Here is a 17,865-nt window from a genome sequence, read left to right as displayed (position 1 = left end):
AAAATGAAAACGGCAGCGGAAAAATTTTCAGCCATCTCCACACGCCATAACATCCCAAATTATTTGTATTTAACCAAATGATTGGATAACGTTGCGCTACTCCTTGGATTTCTCTTATTGTAAATAACACGATGTGCTTCCTCATGGTGTATCTAATAAATATTTCGTAAACTGCTCGTGTGCATTACTTTGTGAAGTACAATTTTGGGTCGAGAAATTTTCTCTTATCAGGCATCACTTCACCCAGCGAACGCGAAGAGCCCAGAGTTGGCGAATTGCGGGAATGAATCTTTCATGATCGATGCGATAATTGCCCGGCTCGGGGCCGCTGACCCGAAGGCGTCAGTTTCCCAAACAGAGCGATAGGAGAGAATAAATATCCGGTACCAATTGATTTAGCCCGGGTTAATCCGCAAAGGCAGAAAGAGAGCGACATTGGCTGCGAATGCTGATTTATTTCACTTATTTTACAGTGTATCTTAGTGCTCGTGAACATACAATATTTTCACTATCTTATAATATCTATCGTATACACGGTTTCCTTTTGGCATCAACTGACCGTGATCGTATGAGATACAAAGAGATAAACAAACGTTTCGCGCTCCACTGTAAAATGTGTCTCGGCTAGGCGGGGAAACCTCTCAACTACAGAGTCATGATATTCAAAAGAGACAGAGAGTAAACTACAGAATATCAACTGAAATGGAAAGTAATTTCACAGAAATACAGAATGCGAACATCTTTATATAAATTATATGAGTGTACAGTACTTTTATATATACATAGAGTAAGAATAGATGGCTTTTTTTTTTAATATTAGTTGTTATATCGAGATAGATCATTTCCACAATATTTTTTTTCCTGCCTCGCGCGCTTCAACACACAGTTCACAGAAGCATAATAATAATTACTCTATATCATGTGCAATTCCTCTAACTCTAGGCGTGACACTGCAGTCGCACAGGATGGACATCGACTGTACCATAACTCCGGGATTCCAACGTGGCCACGGGTTCATGATCCGATCTGCGAGAGTGGACGGGAAGAGATAAGTGCGGTCAGTATCTTGGGCGATGCGTGTTAATATTTTGAAAATAGCACCAATGACGTTGATGGTAAATATAGGGGATTGATGGGTGAGTGTGTGCATGTAAATGTAAAACAAATAAGTAAAATATGTACTTGTACAAGAGGGCATTATCGGGGATTTGGTTCTACCTTGACCATTGGCTCTGTTTGCTGTTGCTGTTGTAACTATTACATCTCAATAGATTATTCATGGCGCAGGGAACTTGCTGCTCCGTACCAATACTGCCACCAATCAGCACATGACCATTCCTATGGCTGTAAAAATCCAAATGGGATCATTATCAATATTGCCAATGGCAAGGGGGATTTCATCATCATGGTCACAACCTCTTAATTGGGGTGCTGCTACTGTTTTCGTCCGTCTGACCATTTGTATAGTTGGCGCCGCCGTTGCTGTCTTTAAGTAAAGGCTCCGTGGCGTCGAGCTCCTTGTAGTTGTTGTTGTTGTTGGAACTCTTGGAGCAGATGAAGGTCAATAAGATCAGGCCGACCAGCGAGTGAACTCCTGCGCGAGAAAGACAGCCAATATTAGCTCGCGATATTGCCCATTGTCTCCCACTTCGTCTTACCTATAACAAATATTACTGCATTTCTGAATCCCACATGATCATACAGGAATCCGCTGACAGAGGGTCCAATGAAGGCGCCAAGTGCAAAAGTAGATGTCCAGAGTCCAGATATGAGACCGTAGGTCTGAATATTATCCGGAAGTCCTCGGGCACTGCGAGACAAGAGCATCAAAGTGATTTTCAATATCAATGTCCTCAAACACACTTCTTTCTTCCTCTTTTTTGCTTCTGTCAACAGACAAACATTGGGTTTCGCATGTGTTTCGTGGAAAAACAACACTTTCCATGGACGGAAAAGTACAACAGATAGTATTACAAGATTAGTCATCTAAATCCTAATGAGTGTGGAAGGTAACTTGGGGTATTGTGAGCAGGTCAAAAGCCCTAACCTTGGGGCGGTACAAGTTATCACTGATCTGTTAGAATTTTCAGGTCACAACCGGAAATTTTCGAGTCTAAAGCACACAACGTAAAAGTTTTGCAAATATGCAAATAATACATGATAAAGAGGAGAAACAGGGTCAGTCATGGCTGACCCTCTACAATTTGTGAACTTTTTTTCCACCAATTCTGTCGGTCTTTATCAAAGGGAGAGCATGTGAAACTTACATGGATGTTCTAAGTGCATCTGTAAAACTGGCAACAAGGATTGCAGCAATGCCGAAACCATGCAAAATTAATCCAGTAATGATGACACGGAGCGTTCTGTAGCAAAAAAAGAAAAGTTCATGTTTATGCATAATTTCGCATTAGCGATAAGGCATTCCAATTTCGGAATGTGGCGCGAGAAAGTGCAAAGATCTTACTCTTCGAGCGGAATGAAGCTGGCAGGTCCTATCAGGCAGAAAGCCGCAGCAATGAGGATACATCCGATGAAGGAGGCGATCTTTGGGTTGAGACACTTATCGACGATCCAGCCCCAGATGGGCGCTGTGAGGGCGTAGATGCCGCCGTTGATGACGAACACGAGGCCGAGCAGCACTGGACTGAGATCAAATTGACGAACATGGGGTTCTAGGACTGCTGTGAGGAAGCCAATCGATGAGCTAGTTGCACAAATTCCAAGGGTGCACACCAGGACGCCCGGTATGCGCAGAACTCGGAAGATGGACGCCTTATCGGCGGCGATTCCGGCATCTTGTGAATGATGGGGCAGTATAATTATTGTAAGAATCCCCACGATAAAGAGAGCCGATCCCAGTGTCACGAAAGGCAGGTAGTATCCATCCACAGCGTACAGGGCGCCACCCAGGGTGGGCCCCACAATTAGTCCCAGTCCGAAGAAAGTCTCAAGAGACGCCTGACGAGGGGAGAAATTCACTGCTGTAGGTCGATGGATTGGCATGGAAAGGGGTTGTTGTTGTACTTACAAAAGTTGTAGCAACATTGTCGGGAAATTCCTTGGCGATGATGGCGAAGGACGCCGTGAGGAAGGCCGCATTGCCCAGTGCCTCAATTATCCTGATGATAAATGCCAATGAGATGAATGGCATGTGTCCTGGCACTTGGTCAAGCAGACCAAAGAGTATCGCCGTGGTTCCAGATGTGAAAATGCCCGAATTGAAGAGCATTTTCGGTCCGAGCTTGTTGATGTAGCGTCCATAGAAAGGCGATATGAAGAACACCACGAGTTCGAAGATGCCAAATACCAGCCCATATTCCGTTGCAGAGCAACCCTTGGCTTCTGCCTGCGAAAGGAATTTTCCACACAGTGAGAACAAATAAGCACATGGCGAGTGAGTGTTTATGGGGTATGCGAGAGATTATCAGTGCGAAAATGGGAGAGAAAAATAAAGTGACCATGATAAATCAATTAAATGGAAATTTACCTCCTTTGGAAAAAATGGCGACTGCAAACTCACACAGATTGCATTGAAAAAGTCAGCCAATCCAATAATGATGAGCGTTAACCATTGCCTCTTTGAGAATTTTGGTATCATTGTAACCCAATTATTTGCTCGCTCTTCTCCCCGTCAGTCAGCACTTGCTATACGCACAGCACAAATTGATCCTTGATAGCAACTGTCTCTCACAGTGATGTACACGTACTACGCTAAAATATTACCGAAATCCAATTAAAACTGTTAAGCGAGAAGATAAGAATAGTCGTCAGTTGAATCCGACTGCTCGTCACCAGCGATATCTTGCGATTTTTCAATTCCAATGGAGAATGTAATGTATTAAATAGGAATTATCACAATTTTTAGGAAGCTATCTTGCTTAATTATTTTACAATGTCGATTAATTATTTATATATCACTTTCTCTTTTCGCCTTCTCTCGACTGAATTATTAATTCTTTTTCCTTCTCTCGCCTGAACCGTTTTGAGGGGCGGCAAAAAATATATTCCAATTATCTCGGCGATTTACTTTATTCCGTTTTGTCACGTTTCTTCTTATATATTTTTAACACCACTGTCTTTTTTGGGAATGTTTTGACTAAAATCCCTTGAGTTCAAACACCCCGCACAAAATTGCCTCTACCGACAGATTGGGCAACTTTCCTAATCTCTATCTATATACTTCTCACTCCACACCAGCCCGAGAAGCGCTTTGTCTCAGGACTCTCCTCACTGCCACGGTGCACGTTTAGGTGGAGAAGTTTGAAAGACAGTGCAGGATGTTGTAGTTGTTGTAGAAGAATTTTTTATTATTCATCTTTTGCCGATGCACATCCGAAAGCCAGTGCCAACAGCGGATGATTGTGCTGGAGAGCAAAACGAGGGGCAAACTGGATCTGGGTGGACCCGACACAATAGTTACAATAGGCCCCAGTGAAGAAAACCGTAACTTTTGGCTCAGATTCACTGAATGTACTCGGTCGCACAATTAAAGCCTTGTGTTGGCTCGTCACCACCAGATCCCACGAGAAGCAAACCTAAACTGAGGAGATCTCCTCTCGACACTGCATGAATATGGCAGGGAGTGATAAGGCCCAATCGCACACACAGGACTATGCACAAACACACTCGCAGTGTGCGATCAAGGGCGGTCGGTCCTAAATGTAATATCACTCGAGTGCATGACTCATGCGCTCTCTAAGCCCTAAAAAGTCTCCCTAAATGCGGACTCATCGCTGACGAAATCTCTCCCTTCTTCTCTCTGTCAAGCGGTCACCCTGTACTCTATTGAAAATTAATCCTGGACAGACTCTCTACGCAGATAAGCGCCATACGAATCAAATCGGTCAAAGTTCACACGTATATAATGAACTCAATAGCACAACATATGCGGATGGAGGCTCCATTTGGCATCGCCAAAGACTGATAAAACAATAAGCGGCGACATGAGGCGGGCTGTAAAAATTTTCCCTGACCAACAACATTTTCCTCAATGATGATCAGCCAGACGGATAAATATAGAATTGGCTCAATTTAAGGTTAGACGATGGGGTTAGGGAAATTGTCTGACTAATCTGGATTGATTGGGAACGACATCCACTGTATTCATCAGTTTGGCCAGACAGTTTTTTTTAAGTGGAAATCGGACCTCCAAAAACACTTATCAATTGCGACAATCAAAATTCCAAAACTTGTATTTCCTCATATCTCGCATAGCGACTAACGACTCTAATTGTTTTTCATTAGGCAGAAGATGGGGTTTTTCTGGGGGGGAAATTAGTTTGCAATTCGTAGAATTCTACAGTGTCGGGAAAAACAGTTTCCTGGACGTTAAATGTATTTATGATAATCTAATATTAGCTTTTGTCGTAAATACATATCAATCGATTAGTTTGCTTGTCTTATATAAGCATCCTCTGAGATTTTATTGAATAGTATCTATTTATAATTCTGAGAGCCTTCGAGAACTTATCGTCGAAGAGTTAGAACGCAAGACATTTTTACATCATAAAGAAACTCTTGTGATGCATTTGACCCAATTACTCGATTTTCATTGCGTTTCCTATTTTCTTATCGCAACACATCACAAGCCGATTTATTTGTTAAATGCCTAACCAGTCATTGTACCGCTATTCAAACTCTGAAAATGAAAGGAAAATGCTTTTCACGTTCATCAGTCACAAATTGTGATTAGGGATTGTGAGTGAGATTTGGAAAAATTCAAGTGCGCCTTGAAACAATAATAATAATATGAATTTTGCTACAATAAACTCTTTATGTGACGGAATTTCGCACGGAGGGGGAGGAAAGTCTTTGTCTTCTTGACTGCTTAATCCGAGAGATAAGAAAAGCGAGTGGAAAATCTCGGGTGGACGAAAAATCTTCCGGCAGACGCGAATTGTCTGTTGACAGAGTGCATTTTTCACCAGTCCGGAACCCGGATTGATTTATTTGTGTGTGAAAGACGATAAGATAATTTATTCTCTACGCTGGATTCATCAAATATGTGGAGTTGCAAATGTTTTTCCTCGATCTATAGTTTGTCATCAAACAGGAGGAGTATTTGTGCACTCTTCCCTTGGCGGAGATTCACATGGTGAAATTCCCAAAGTTGCCGACATGGAAGATTCCCTCGCAGAGTGACATGAGCAAAATATGTTTACGTGAGACGGCGAGCATATTTCAATACGGAACCGATTCGCCAATTCGCCTATCAGCGATATCGCCTCTTTCTCAGACTTATCGCTAACCTCATTGTGGAATTGAAAAATGGACAGCGCTGTGAGTGGCGGAGGGAAAAAAGCTATTTTCAGCGGTTTTTATTTCGTGTCAATAACTCGACCTCTGACCCGATGATTCTCCCTATGTTGGCGATGAATGAATTGAAATGTCCATAAACAATAAAATAATACTGTTTGTGTGAAAATTGTGGTGTGAACAAAATCAAATTGGCTTTTCAACACTTGGCGCAATTAATTAAAATAAAATATTTTTGCCATAACATCACAATTTCGGCACAAAGACGATAAATCCATGGTGTCTAATTGGACAATTAATTTAAAGGCAATTCGATCACCGAAACATTTGTCAACTCTGACACTGCGATGAGTGATTTTCCAGCACGATTCTGCTGATTGCATTTAGGTAGATTCGCAAGTCGAAAAGATGGTTCATGGCGCGAAATGTGGTTGTCACGTGAGGAAAAAATGATCGCTCTTTACATAATTTCTTATACATCTAACCATTTCGCGATTATATCATTTTTTTCGCCAAAAGAAAACACATCACAAGCAGTAAGTATTGTTGTTTTAGAAGTTCGGCGCCATGCGCTTTGATGTAATCTCGTCAGAGCTTGTGACTTTGACACTGATCTAATACTGTTATGCTCAAATTAACTCATCTTGGATGGTCAAGGGAACTGAGAGCCCTATTCCGGCAGTCTATCGGGTGAAATTGTCTGGCTGAGACAGAGCTGAACAGTATTTTCAGGTGAAGAACCATCAGAACGACTCCTTATCTGGCCAGTCGGCGGAGAATTGTTGCAGTAGGGCATTGCGCAGTTATTCGGATCTCAACTAGATTGATGCGCAAAGTTCAGCGCATCGCATTGACTTCTTTCGGGATGCATTCAATGTTGGTATTGGTCCGGAATGTTGCTGCCATGCCACAGAATGGAAGTGCGTAGTAGCAAAGGGAGGCATAGAGATGGAACAGAGTCACTCATGTGGAAAGGAGTTTCATTATCAAATGTTACAAATTGGCGGACGAGGCGCAAAAAAAGATCCAAGATAGTCCAAACACTCACTCAACATGAGAATTTATTTACATCATTCACTATGTGGTAAACAGATAGTTAAATTACAATTTGTACTTTTGGCTCTCAAATGCACATAGAACAAATAAAAAAGTAAAGAACATCAGCACGTCTCAATCTCTAATCACCGCTCAGTAGCTTAGTAACCGACTTTTTGGACTGTAAGGTGACTTTTTTCCGCAAAACTCCTTGTTCGCGTGCTTTTTCCCGCACAGCTGAGCACATGTTGTAATAATTATTCGGCGAGCTTGCTTGGCAAAAATGTGACGTGATTAGTCGAATGTGAAGATGAAAGTCTTGCGTTTGTCCATATCTCAGAAAGTGGCGTGCTTCAAATGAAACTGCTTGTGGATCGATTGCTTGTGACGTTTTCCTGGACTCGGCAACCGGATCGATCTGGTTGTTCGACTGTGGGGAGTTATCATAGAAAGTGATGACCGCGGTCAGAGATTAAAACGCACTCCTCGATCGGGAGAGTCTTTATTTGAAATATCCAAGACAGTTGTTGATTGTTGAAGTAATAGTAAATTAAATTAAACCACTCAATAATCTTAATTCTCCACATTATGATGTAATTCAATTTGTAGTATTTTTTGCTTCCCTAAATTCACAGTATATTCATCTTTTACTCACTTCTATTGTACGTTTAGAAATAAACACCTCAATTGAACAATACGGGAGTCCTTATCTTAAGTAGAAAGTATAATATCGATGTAATTTTCCAGGGAATTGTGTTGCCTTATTAACTAGAATAACACTACATTGCATATGACATGCACTATCATTTGAATTCACTTTTCTCCGTCTTTATTCCTATATCAAGAGGAATTCCATTACAGAAAATTAATAATATTTACACTTACACAATATTTCATCCATGTTTTCTTTAAATAACGCTCTCAAAACAATAAATGTTGCAATCAAGCTATACTGAATAATTTATTTTCGCACTTTTACTGCTTCTCCACTGAAGATTAAATGCCTTGTTGTCTCTCATTCAGTACAATCACATCTTTTCTCAGAATTCTGCAAAATGATTTTGAAACCTTGCAAACTCGTGAGGTTATTTTACAAACGAAATGCAAGAATATCATAAGTAATTTTTAAATACGCGGAACAAAATGAGACTTGAAAGGGTATGTAATTTTCGAATTAAACTCTGATTCACTGCTGACCATGGCGTAATGTGACACGCACCAGAGTAACTTGCTTTTTTCGGGAATTATGTACTGTTTGTTGCTTTCTATCATTCCTAAATCTGCACAAAATTTTTCAGTTACTTAATAGAAGAGAGTTAATTAGACGCATTTCAAATTTTGAGACATACGTATATACGTAATTTTCAGATGACGATGAAGTTGCTTTGTGAATCCATCATAAATTTTGAACATGGAATTTTTTGAACTTTGAGACAGTTGAAAACAAATAAAGAATTTTCAAACGAAATCTAGAATTATCATTGGGAAATAGTTTCCTATCTTTGGAATATTGAAAAACATCTCAAATTCCTCAGCACTACGCGGAATAGTGTTTTGCTCTTACACTCATAATCATAATTGAAATAATTCTCAATTGAATCTTATATGCAAAATACTTTTTTCTTATCCTATTTCTACTAAAGTCTACTATCAATGTAGTAAAATCCGCTTTCTCATCTTGACTCTAACTCCTCTTAGTCCAGCAGCCACACTCTCAGTGGAATGCGATTGAATGCAGAGTTGATGAGCTGCTTGGCGAGCTTGGCGACACTCTGGGACGCTGCTGGCCGCATCTCCTGGACCAATTCTTGGGCATTTGAGTTGAGGAACTGATTGATTGCTTCACCTGCGTAATCGAAAGATTTTCATTATGCACTGTAAGATGAGACGCCTTACTTAAATCGATTGTTGCTTCACTTTTGCATGTTTGTTGCAAACGGCCAAGTAAAATTGTCCATTGTTTGCAAAATATTCACCTGACATTATTTTTGGATGGGCAATTAAAGAGAGATTACGTGATAATTGGGTGAGAAAATGTGGTGAAATAAAAATAGAGGATGGCCGATGTTGCCTGTTTTGGGGAAATGTTTCCATAACGGGTGTTATGATTTTATGTGTCGCGTACGACTGAAACCAAATGCACGAGGCCAAAATATTTTGAAGACTTTCAGCCTATCACAATGGTGGTTTAGTCATTGCAAAACACACAAATTCATGACCTTAAACTACACATGTTCGAAATTTGAAATTTTTCACCGAACCCTCATGACCTTTGGAGCAGTGTATATGTACAAATGTGGACACAGAGAGTGTGGACTCTTGCCTATGTCGAATGTTACAGAAAAATAAGGGGAACAGCACGTGAATTGCAACTGACTATGAGGCATTTCGTCACGTCAGTTGACAATGCAAGTGCTTAAACATGCTGAGATTCAACATTGATAGAATGTTAGCCAAGTTTGCAGTTGTTATAAGGTTTTGGTCAGTAGTGAGGCATTTCGAGAAATGTCCATTTTCAAGGTCAAGACAGGAGTTATCAGGAAAAAAACGACTATGTGACTGAATGCAAGGTTCCACTTGAATTAGACAATCATCTTTAAATATGCCAATATTGAAATTACACATACCCAAGACATTGCCGTTGTTGATGTTGTCTTTCACCTTGAAGCGTGCATTTTTCAGGTTGAAGTCTAAGAAAATCTTATCAATATTCATGTACTTTTCACCATCTTTCTCAACCTCTCGGCCATACAGTTTCCCAATCGCACTGATGTTCGCTGAGAAAGAGACCATAATTAACTTGCGTGATTGTGCAATTTGTCGCGTGCCAACTCACTAAACTCCGTCCAAAATTCTCCACTCGACTGCACTGGAAGGAGAAGAACTCGCCCAATCACCTCGTATTTGCCCCGCGTCTCCACTCGAGGAACTGTAACACTGACATCAATTCGGTATTTCTGGTGGTGCGAAAGAATGCAGCAGAATGTTGTGAGCGAGAAATCTATTATTTGGTTGAATAATGGATCTTACATTGATATCGGCACGAACATCCTTGATCGTGTAGTTGCTGCCACCTTTCACCACGATGTCCGTGAAGAGAGCTTTCACCTGGACGGCTCCTGCGTTGTTCTCCATGGCCATTTCCCTGATGTGCAGAGGATCAAGTGGAGGCACATCGAGATCTTTCAGGCCATTCACAACGTACGTCCTTAAGTGGTTGAAGGAGTTCCTTATGCACGAGTTGAGCTCAGGATCGCTGCGCGAGCATGGAAGAATATATTCGGCTGCATGGAAGAAGAGGAAAGAGACCATCAACATTAATGCAAACTTGATTCATTCCGAAGCGGTGTTGAAAGAACGGGTGGAAAATGCAAATAAACCCCATAAATTGTGCGACAGAAGCTCAGTGAAAGATAATGTGAAGAAATGATGGAAATATTGGAAATTTCTTCAAAATGTGTCAAGGATAGTTCGAGACATTTTCCAAATATCTCACCCAGAGATTGAAATCATCTAAGTAAATTCATGGCTTTGGATGAAGCAATGCACCTTAAGTCTTCCGTGAGCTTTGAGAACCGGTTTCAATTTCTTCCTGCTGTAATGATTCCATGGTGTTTATTGGCACTCTTTTTTCCCAACTGTTTTCTCACAAGACTTTTCATCTCTCGCTGTGCCCCAGGTATTTCCACATCTCGCGACTCGCCCAAGGAGGACACACATACATTTTCACCCCACGCCAGATGGCGAGACGAAGAGCAAGCGAGTGACAATAAGAATGAGAGATAGAGAGCAAAATTGACCAGAAAATGATGTGTCGCATGTTTCGTGTCTCTGTATCGTGCGGCACGCTAAATTGCATAATTTCGTATGACTTTCCGTCTAGGCTGTGATTCTTCAGAGGCGGATTAATGAAGAAGCAATCGCGCGAGAATGCTCAAATCATTATGGGAAAATATGGGGTTCAAATTCGCAGCATCTCAAGCAGTAATTTCATACTCAAGATGAGATTGATTAACATTCGATCACACGTATTATGGCCATTTCACAATTTCACTTTCGTATCCAAGCGAACCTCAGAAGCCAAAGTATGAATGAAAGAAGAATGGAATTCCCATTGCAGAATGCAATTGAGCGAAAAATTCGCCTCTGATTCAACTGACAGACTTTGGCATCTCCTTTTCGCGTTTCATTGCATACAAATGCGCAAATTTACCGTCGCGATCATTGATATTTGAGCATTGCAACATGCCAGACTTGATCGAGAGTGTCGGCAACGCCATGTAAACAGTACAACTGTGCGGCGTGTGTGAAAGATCCTCCAGCTACTGTGTGGTGGAAAGACAATCCGCAGAGAGGTGGTCAGTTACAGAAACGACTCGTGGAAGATTCGCAGTCTGCGTACCATTTTCTGCAGACTCACAATCGCGGGAAAATGTTTGTATGGCTGTGACGCGCGCGTGGATGAAAGTGAGGCTTGAGATGTGTGGAGAATTGGATTAACGATTGGTTGGATTGCTCAAGTGCGGCGGATCGGGTAGAAATCAATAAGCTTCGAGGGATATTTCCTCATAGGCGGGTACTGAAGAAATATTTTCTAAATATCAAAGCATATCCACTGTTTTGCTAGAAGTAGATTTTGGAAAACTATTTCGAATGATCTCTTATTGTTGCGTCTCGATTTTTCAAGAGCAAAACCGAACAAGCACACTGAAAAGTTCCTACAACAAAATATCATGCTATCGTATTTAATAGGTACATTTACGGAAAATGCAAAAATTAGAGTTTACTGGGATAAAATACTGGGTAATTTAGTAGGCGGGGCTTTCATAAAGGCCTGATATGAGCAACTTAATTACTGCAATTCAATTAAATTTCTGTTGACAAGTGTTTGTAAATATGTCATCGTCACAAAGAACAAATTCTCTTTGTCTTATCCTACATCCAACTCAAGTATATTTGCACTGGGCAAGCGTCAATGAAATTTCAAATATTTCCATTGAAATTATTCATATTTTTCAGTGCAATATTGTACTCTATGACCCTCACTAGGTGGAGAGGGTCAACCTGGAGAAATGGCAGGTTTTTCATGCCACCGATGGCATGATTCATGAAGATTGACGATGGGTGTTTCAGTGTATTTCATCGCCTAATTTTCGCTCTGAACACTCCATATGTATGTACTTTTAGCGAATTAAGTGCATTACTTGGGTATTGCCCAGCGCTCCATGAGGCACCGCAGCCATTCTTATATAATCGAAAAATTGCCGTGTGCCACTTTTGCCAACCCAAGCAGCTACTTGAGGTATGGATTAGATAACAGAGAGCACTTATTAATTGCAGTTCTTTTATTTTTCTCACTGCTTTTTGGACACTTGCGCGGGACATCTCATCAACGGCCGCGAATGAGATGGAGAATCACGTGCCGTTAAATCGCGGTGTCGCGGGCATGAATGGAGAGGATGAGCCAGTGAGTGTCCGGTTTTTCGGCAAGTATACTCGTGAGGGGAATTTTCACAAGAGATATCTGCGGCTAGCTGGCTTCTGTCGTTTTCACGGGTGTACATATGTATGTAGTTATTTTTGAAATGCCGAAAAAATAAAAATGTGGCCGATGAAGAAACACTCTGTCAGGGTAGATATAATGTCAAATCGTGCTCCTTTGTATTCTCATCTCTCGGCGATATAAGCCGCCGCGATGTAGAAAATGAGACTGGGTAGAGGAGTTGAAATGAAATGCGCTACATAGGAGAACCATTATGCAATTTCTTGACGCTGGTACGGTAATAGCTTCATAGCTAAGCTCAATTTCGATTTCAAACATCAATTTCACATACGAATTCACCTGAGTGTGTGTGTGACGAAATGAGAGAGAAATTAATTTAATGAATGTATTAAGCTACAATGTGTGTAAGTATGCCATTAGACATTGTATGATACACTTTGCTGGGTGAACCATTAAAAATGAGGTCAGCACTGCGAAGGAGGACTCTTGAGGGTCCTCCTCGTGTGACGCATACTTACGTGTCTGCTGTTCTCCATGTGTCTGCACAAGTGCAACAGCCACAAAGATGAGGATTTGATGTACAGCCAACATATTGTCAGAGTCTGTCTTGTTTTGAATTGAAACTCTTCTGCAAAACTCTCTCAACTTGGGATGAAGATGAAAGTGAACTCTTTCAACACAGTCTCTCGTCTGTAATCCTTTCTTTGTTTCGCGGACAAATAGGTAGCACGAAAGTTGAAATAGATAAAATTATTACTTCTTGTGACTCACAACAGCCTATAAATTATCAAAGTGTCCGTTGTATAACAAATCTTACATTGCATAAGAATATTTCGTTTTTTTTTCTCTTCGCTTTACAAATGCCCAACTTTTTGAAAAGGAATGAAGCAATTCTGCCGTGTTCTTTTCACAAAAATTTCTTACATTCACTTTCTAAGCACACACTTGGCTCTTATTTCAGTGCACATGAGCAGTGAGACGGTCTTTGGGAAGACAGGGAATCCCCGGAACACACTGTCTGTGCTGTGGATACTTTTGGAGCACAATGGAAGTAATTTCTCTAGACTTTTCTCACAGTTTCTTCACAGAATTCCTATCTCAACTGCGGTGCGATCGGGAGTTTGATCAGTAGCACATTTGCAAGGAAATGATTTGCGCGCGCGTCTTGCTATTTGTATAGCGCCGTTCAAAGTAAGCGACTCATACAAATGGTCCGAACTTTTATATGTCAGACGCCTCGGATGGCGGTGGGGTCGTGCTTTTGATACACACACAACGTCAACCCAGGTGAGCTTTGATGTCGACGCGTCTGCCACAGACGGTGGTAAATTTTTATTGAGGTGCCACTTCGGTCTTATGTTTTCGAGACGGCGGGTTGTCCTCTGTTTTCCTCCACCACAGCGTATTGTCGTGGGAGAAAAAGCATCGGGAAGGCTTCTTTTTTGCTCCTCTCTGGGCCGGGGGCCGCTCGTGGTGGGGCTCTTGTTTACGCGCTGTGTGCTGCTCAATTGCTCCCCAATCGAATTTCTCGTGCGTCGCAAGATGGATGGCAGAGTACCAAGTTCACGAGACTACGTCACTTTTTTAGTGTCACGGACGTCTTCAGGCACACTTTTTATCTCGCGCGCACGAGAACCCAAAAGTGGTTTCTTGATGTGGATTACTTGCCCACGGTGAGAGCGAGAGCACATGGAAGAATTTGCAGAGCGCCGCGTTATCTCAGGAGACTCACTCTGGTTTCTTGGCCGACCCAGAAAGACTGCGTTGCATAAGGGGAAAATTCCACTCTTGAGCATTGTACTGCACCCTTGACACTGTACTTGCTTCGCCGTGAATTTCTTTGTATAATATTTTGTGTGTTTTCTTCGGCGTTACCTATAATTTTCCCACATGCACGCCCAAAGTGATTCTTCCGATTGTTGTGCAAGAATGTTTGACCGCATATGCATACATTTAAGCACTTTATTATTTTTACCGGGTGCGCTTTTATTGTGTCACTTCGTGTAACTCATTGCAAGAGCATGAATCACCTGCGATTTGTCGATCATACGCATATGATAATATCTTCAGATTATATTCAAGCTAACACAAGCCGAGGTGAGTGGGATAATCTTGTCTTTTTCACCTATTCGTGATCTCTGCCGCATATCTGTCAATACATGAGGAAATTTTCATATCATGGGCACTACTGGAAAGTCATAATTACAGTTTCGTGAGGATGATTTAACAGTTTTCTCACAGTTCTTATGTTAGATTTTACGAAAAAATACATTTATAGCTTATTTACGTCACTGGTAAATTGGAAAATTAATTATACGTTTTCGGTAGCTTTCTGTGAAGCAACTCATCAAGTCGCTGGGCAATACATTCTGACTATTAGAGAGACCTATCATTTAATAGGTGGTTGATTCTTATATCAAAATAGTTCTATAAAAGTTTATTGTTTTATTGACTCTTTTTGCGCAGAGAGCAAAGTCTTCGGAAAGACGTCTATGATGCTTTTTTATTAAGCACGTGTATGATAAATTGAAGTTCCTTGATGGCCTGAGGGGAACAAAACAGGGTCTGTTTTTGCAATTGCAAGAACTTTGGGGGATTGTTAAAAATTTCCATCGAAATGCTAAGCTTCTTAGACACATGCCGAGAAATTTTGTGATATAATAAATTTATCACAGAGTCACTCACAGTAATTTAAATTCGTAAAACATCGCAGCATAGTTTGACTTCGGTGTGATGTACTCAAGGCCGGTCTGTGAGAAATTTCACAAGAGTACCTGACTACAATGATGAGGAGGCACAATCAAGATCATTTGTCAAAGGTCCATATTAGCAATAAAATTATTGAGAGCACATGTGCACTTTTTGTCTACATTGTATTTATTCATCAAAACTGACAAATTGATTTCGATCAAGTTTTTTTCTGTAGAAACTTTTCGGTTTAGACAAATCCCCCGATATCAGCTAATTACAAAAAAGGTGTATTTTGCAAACAATCACATTAATAGCTCTGCGAGAAAAGAAAAACAGTATAAAGTGTCAGGGTTAAGGTTTTTGTCCGTATCAGGAGCATTTTGCCAAACACATTTATCTTTCAGTGATGCTGAAGATTAAGGTACAAAAAGACTAATTTCCACTTCTATCTATATTAACCACAGCTTAATTGGCATCCTGGAGAAAACATTATTCCACAGATTGATAAAAATCTTTGTGAGTCCATTCTCAAGATCACCCCTCAGCTCAGCGATGATCTCGTTGGAGTTCTGGTTGAGGAAGAGGTTCAGGGATGCCCCCAGGATCTGGTTGCCGTTGAACAGGTTGTCCAAGTGGATCTTCATGCCACCCACTAAAAATGTTACTTTCATTTCATCAATTTGAATCACTTCCTGCAACAAGAAGCATAGCATATAATTTCCACCTGAAATACGGATCAAATCACTTCATCGGTCATTAATTTGTGATCAAACGCATACGATTTTATGTGTCTGTTACAGTATGAAAAGTGATTTTTATACACCTGCTCCAATCCATACACGATATCGCGATCACTTCTACTTTTGCCTACTTTGCGGCCATATCGAAATTGAAAGTGAAAAGTGGTCTTCAACGAACCTCGGGCAATTTCTTGATGCTGAATTTCGTTGCGACATTCGATCGCACGTCTTTGAGGGCCATTTTAACATCCCCATTGCCGACCAGTGGCAGAAGGAGGACATTCCCTTTGAGATTGTATGTGGCGTTTATCCTCAGAAGGGGAAGTTCTAGGTCAAAGTCGAGGGATCGATCCTGAAAGTTGAGGAGAGCTCGACGCACTGTTGCATTGGATGGGCCTCGAACGAGGAGATTCTGAAAGCCTCCGGCAAGTGTTAGACTTCCCATTCCTTTAGAGATTTCCACATCCTTGATCCTAAGTGGTTCAAAAGGTTCGATGCCAACCTCGGGAATTCCTGGAAGAAAAATATGTATTTGTAAATTTCACTAGTGATTTATTGAGAAAGTTCTCGATAATAGTAATTGCCTGGTGTGATGAATGTATATAATTGTAATATTGTCATAGTGGTTCAGTGCATTGCATAATTGTGCAATTTGTGTTCTCATGTGAGTGACTGCTTGCTCACTATATTCTTGTGCCTCACCTTTGGCTAATCTTGTGAACATTCCCTCGAACATTTTCTTAAAGCAGCCGTCTTGATTGGGATTCTCTCTAGGGCAGGTGAGTAGCCAATCAGCTGAAAAAGCATAAAAGTGGAATATGATTACAAAATTATTAGCAACCGGTCAACAGTCCACCCAATTACCGCGTTTGCGGTCTTAGAAATTGCACGAACTATGCACAATAATTGCCATGGACTATTCCACTGTGGAACTCATGATAAAAGAGTTGAATAACACACGGGATGGTATTGATTTGGTGGTCTGCTGTGTACCCTTTCTTGGCTCAGACTCATGGAGTTCGTGGCACGAAGATGATGGTGTGAGAAAAGAGGTGAGAAGGCTCACGATGTACTTTTCAGTTATACAATTTACGAGTATGCATACAGTATTTATACACAGGGAAATCACACAATGCGAGGTTTCCATTTGCATGATGTATGAAGTTTACACTTTCTATCTTATTTTACTGTAGCATCACCGGATATTGGGTCGAGGTTGAAGATTGTGGCAACAGCTTTGCAAATTCCCTCTGATTCACGAAAATCTCCCCACAATACTCACGTTTCTCTCTTAATTGCTGCACATCTGCACTTAGAGCACCGCCGAAATATCCGAAGATGACAAGAGATGCGAAGATCTTCTTTATGCAATTTTGCATGTTGATCGAAATGTCCTCGCTGAGCTGCACGCTAATTATCCCGTTTCACTTTTGCACAAGAAAGTCACACTGTGGTTGAGTAATGGCGAGAATGCAATGCCTTTGAGGGGCTCAGCAGTGCATTTGGACTGGAGCTGCGGAGGTGCAGAAGATCGTCTAACTCGCTGCACGGCTGAGCTGCGAATGCCTCGTGAGGTTTGCTGGTGGTTACTCAAAAAGCTGGTCATCGGCTTCTGCAATTCCCGCCAGTCTATCACATGAG

The 17,865-nt window shown here is 41.2% G+C and overlaps 3 protein-coding genes across 6 annotated transcripts; all 3 read right to left on the bottom strand.

Moving 5' to 3' along the window:
* Positions 1-435: 435 nt before the first annotated feature.
* On the bottom strand, positions 436-4,539 carry LOC132260189 (MFS-type transporter SLC18B1-like). Of its 3 annotated transcripts, none has more exons than XM_059758175.1 (8): positions 3,488-4,539; positions 3,029-3,346; positions 2,465-2,958; positions 2,268-2,363; positions 1,659-1,810; positions 1,417-1,594; positions 1,183-1,344; positions 436-1,026 (listed from the first exon to the last, which is right to left on the bottom strand). In XM_059758175.1, exons 1-7 carry the CDS (start codon positions 3,596-3,598, stop codon positions 1,215-1,217), a joined length of 1,479 nt encoding a protein of 492 aa, XP_059614158.1. In that variant the 5' UTR covers positions 3,599-4,539; the 3' UTR covers positions 436-1,026; positions 1,183-1,214. The 3 variants fall into 3 exon arrangements, with proteins under 3 accessions (XP_059614158.1, XP_059614150.1, XP_059614142.1); XM_059758167.1 differs by having other exon boundaries at positions 436-1,065; positions 1,219-1,344; XM_059758159.1 differs by having other exon boundaries at positions 1,219-1,344.
* A 2,396-nt stretch (positions 4,540-6,935) lies between these two features.
* Positions 6,936-13,932, bottom strand: LOC132256919 (protein takeout-like). 2 transcript variants are annotated; one of them, XM_059753650.1, is made up of 6 exons: positions 13,611-13,932; positions 13,312-13,495; positions 10,321-10,574; positions 10,127-10,247; positions 9,918-10,067; positions 6,936-9,136 (listed from the first exon to the last, which is right to left on the bottom strand). In XM_059753650.1, the coding sequence occupies exons 2-6, from the start codon at positions 13,382-13,384 to the stop codon at positions 8,985-8,987; spliced, it is 750 nt and encodes a 249-aa protein (XP_059609633.1). In that variant the 5' UTR covers positions 13,385-13,495; positions 13,611-13,932; the 3' UTR covers positions 6,936-8,984. The 2 variants fall into 2 exon arrangements, with proteins under 2 accessions (XP_059609633.1, XP_059609546.1); XM_059753563.1 differs by having other exon boundaries at positions 13,312-13,932.
* Positions 13,933-15,747: 1,815 nt separating this feature from the next.
* On the bottom strand, positions 15,748-17,603 carry LOC132257295 (protein takeout). The gene is made up of 4 exons (XM_059754154.1): positions 17,507-17,603; positions 16,927-17,019; positions 16,403-16,737; positions 15,748-16,176 (listed from the first exon to the last, which is right to left on the bottom strand). The coding sequence occupies exons 1-4, from the start codon at positions 17,601-17,603 to the stop codon at positions 15,934-15,936; spliced, it is 768 nt and encodes a 255-aa protein (XP_059610137.1). The 3' UTR covers positions 15,748-15,933.
* Between the last annotated feature and the right edge of the window lie 262 nt (positions 17,604-17,865).

The sequence above is a fragment of the Phlebotomus argentipes genome, unplaced genomic scaffold (genome assembly GCF_947086385.1).
Source record: "Phlebotomus argentipes unplaced genomic scaffold, Phlebotomus argentipes genome assembly contig_6, whole genome shotgun sequence".
Classification (NCBI taxonomy): Eukaryota; Metazoa; Arthropoda; class Insecta; order Diptera; family Psychodidae; genus Phlebotomus; species Phlebotomus argentipes.
The sequence above is the reverse complement of the archived record's forward strand: the minus strand, read 5'-3'. Positions and strand labels throughout refer to the sequence as shown.

Excerpts from the sequence above, each read along its gene's own strand:
- LOC132260189 (XM_059758159.1), bottom strand. The coding sequence starts at position 3,598 with ATGATACCAAAATTCTCAAAGAGGCAATGGTTAACGCTCATCATTATT. Across the intron at positions 3,347-3,487 it reads CGCCATTTTTTCCAAAGGAG|GCAGAAGCCAAGGGTTGCTC; the intron begins GTAAATTTCCAT and ends TTCCTTTCGCAG. Across the intron at positions 1,027-1,218 it reads AAACAGAGCCAATGGTCAAG|ATCGGATCATGAACCCGTGG; the intron begins GTAGAACCAAAT and ends CCACTCTCGCAG.
- LOC132256919 (XM_059753563.1), bottom strand. The coding sequence starts at position 13,384 with ATGTTGGCTGTACATCAAATCCTCATCTTTGTGGCTGTTGCACTTGTG. Across the intron at positions 10,248-10,320 it reads ATGTTCGTGCCGATATCAAT|AAATACCGAATTGATGTCAG; the intron begins GTAAGATCCATT and ends TCGCACCACCAG. Across the intron at positions 10,068-10,126 it reads AGAATTTTGGACGGAGTTTA|CGAACATCAGTGCGATTGGG; the intron begins GTGAGTTGGCAC and ends TCTCTTTCTCAG.
- LOC132257295 (XM_059754154.1), bottom strand. The coding sequence starts at position 17,603 with ATGCAAAATTGCATAAAGAAGATCTTCGCATCTCTTGTCATCTTCGGA. Across the intron at positions 17,020-17,506 it reads GCAGCAATTAAGAGAGAAAC|CTGATTGGCTACTCACCTGC; the intron begins GTGAGTATTGTG and ends ATGCTTTTTCAG. Across the intron at positions 16,177-16,402 it reads GCATCAAGAAATTGCCCGAG|GAAGTGATTCAAATTGATGA; the intron begins GTTCGTTGAAGA and ends TTCTTGTTGCAG.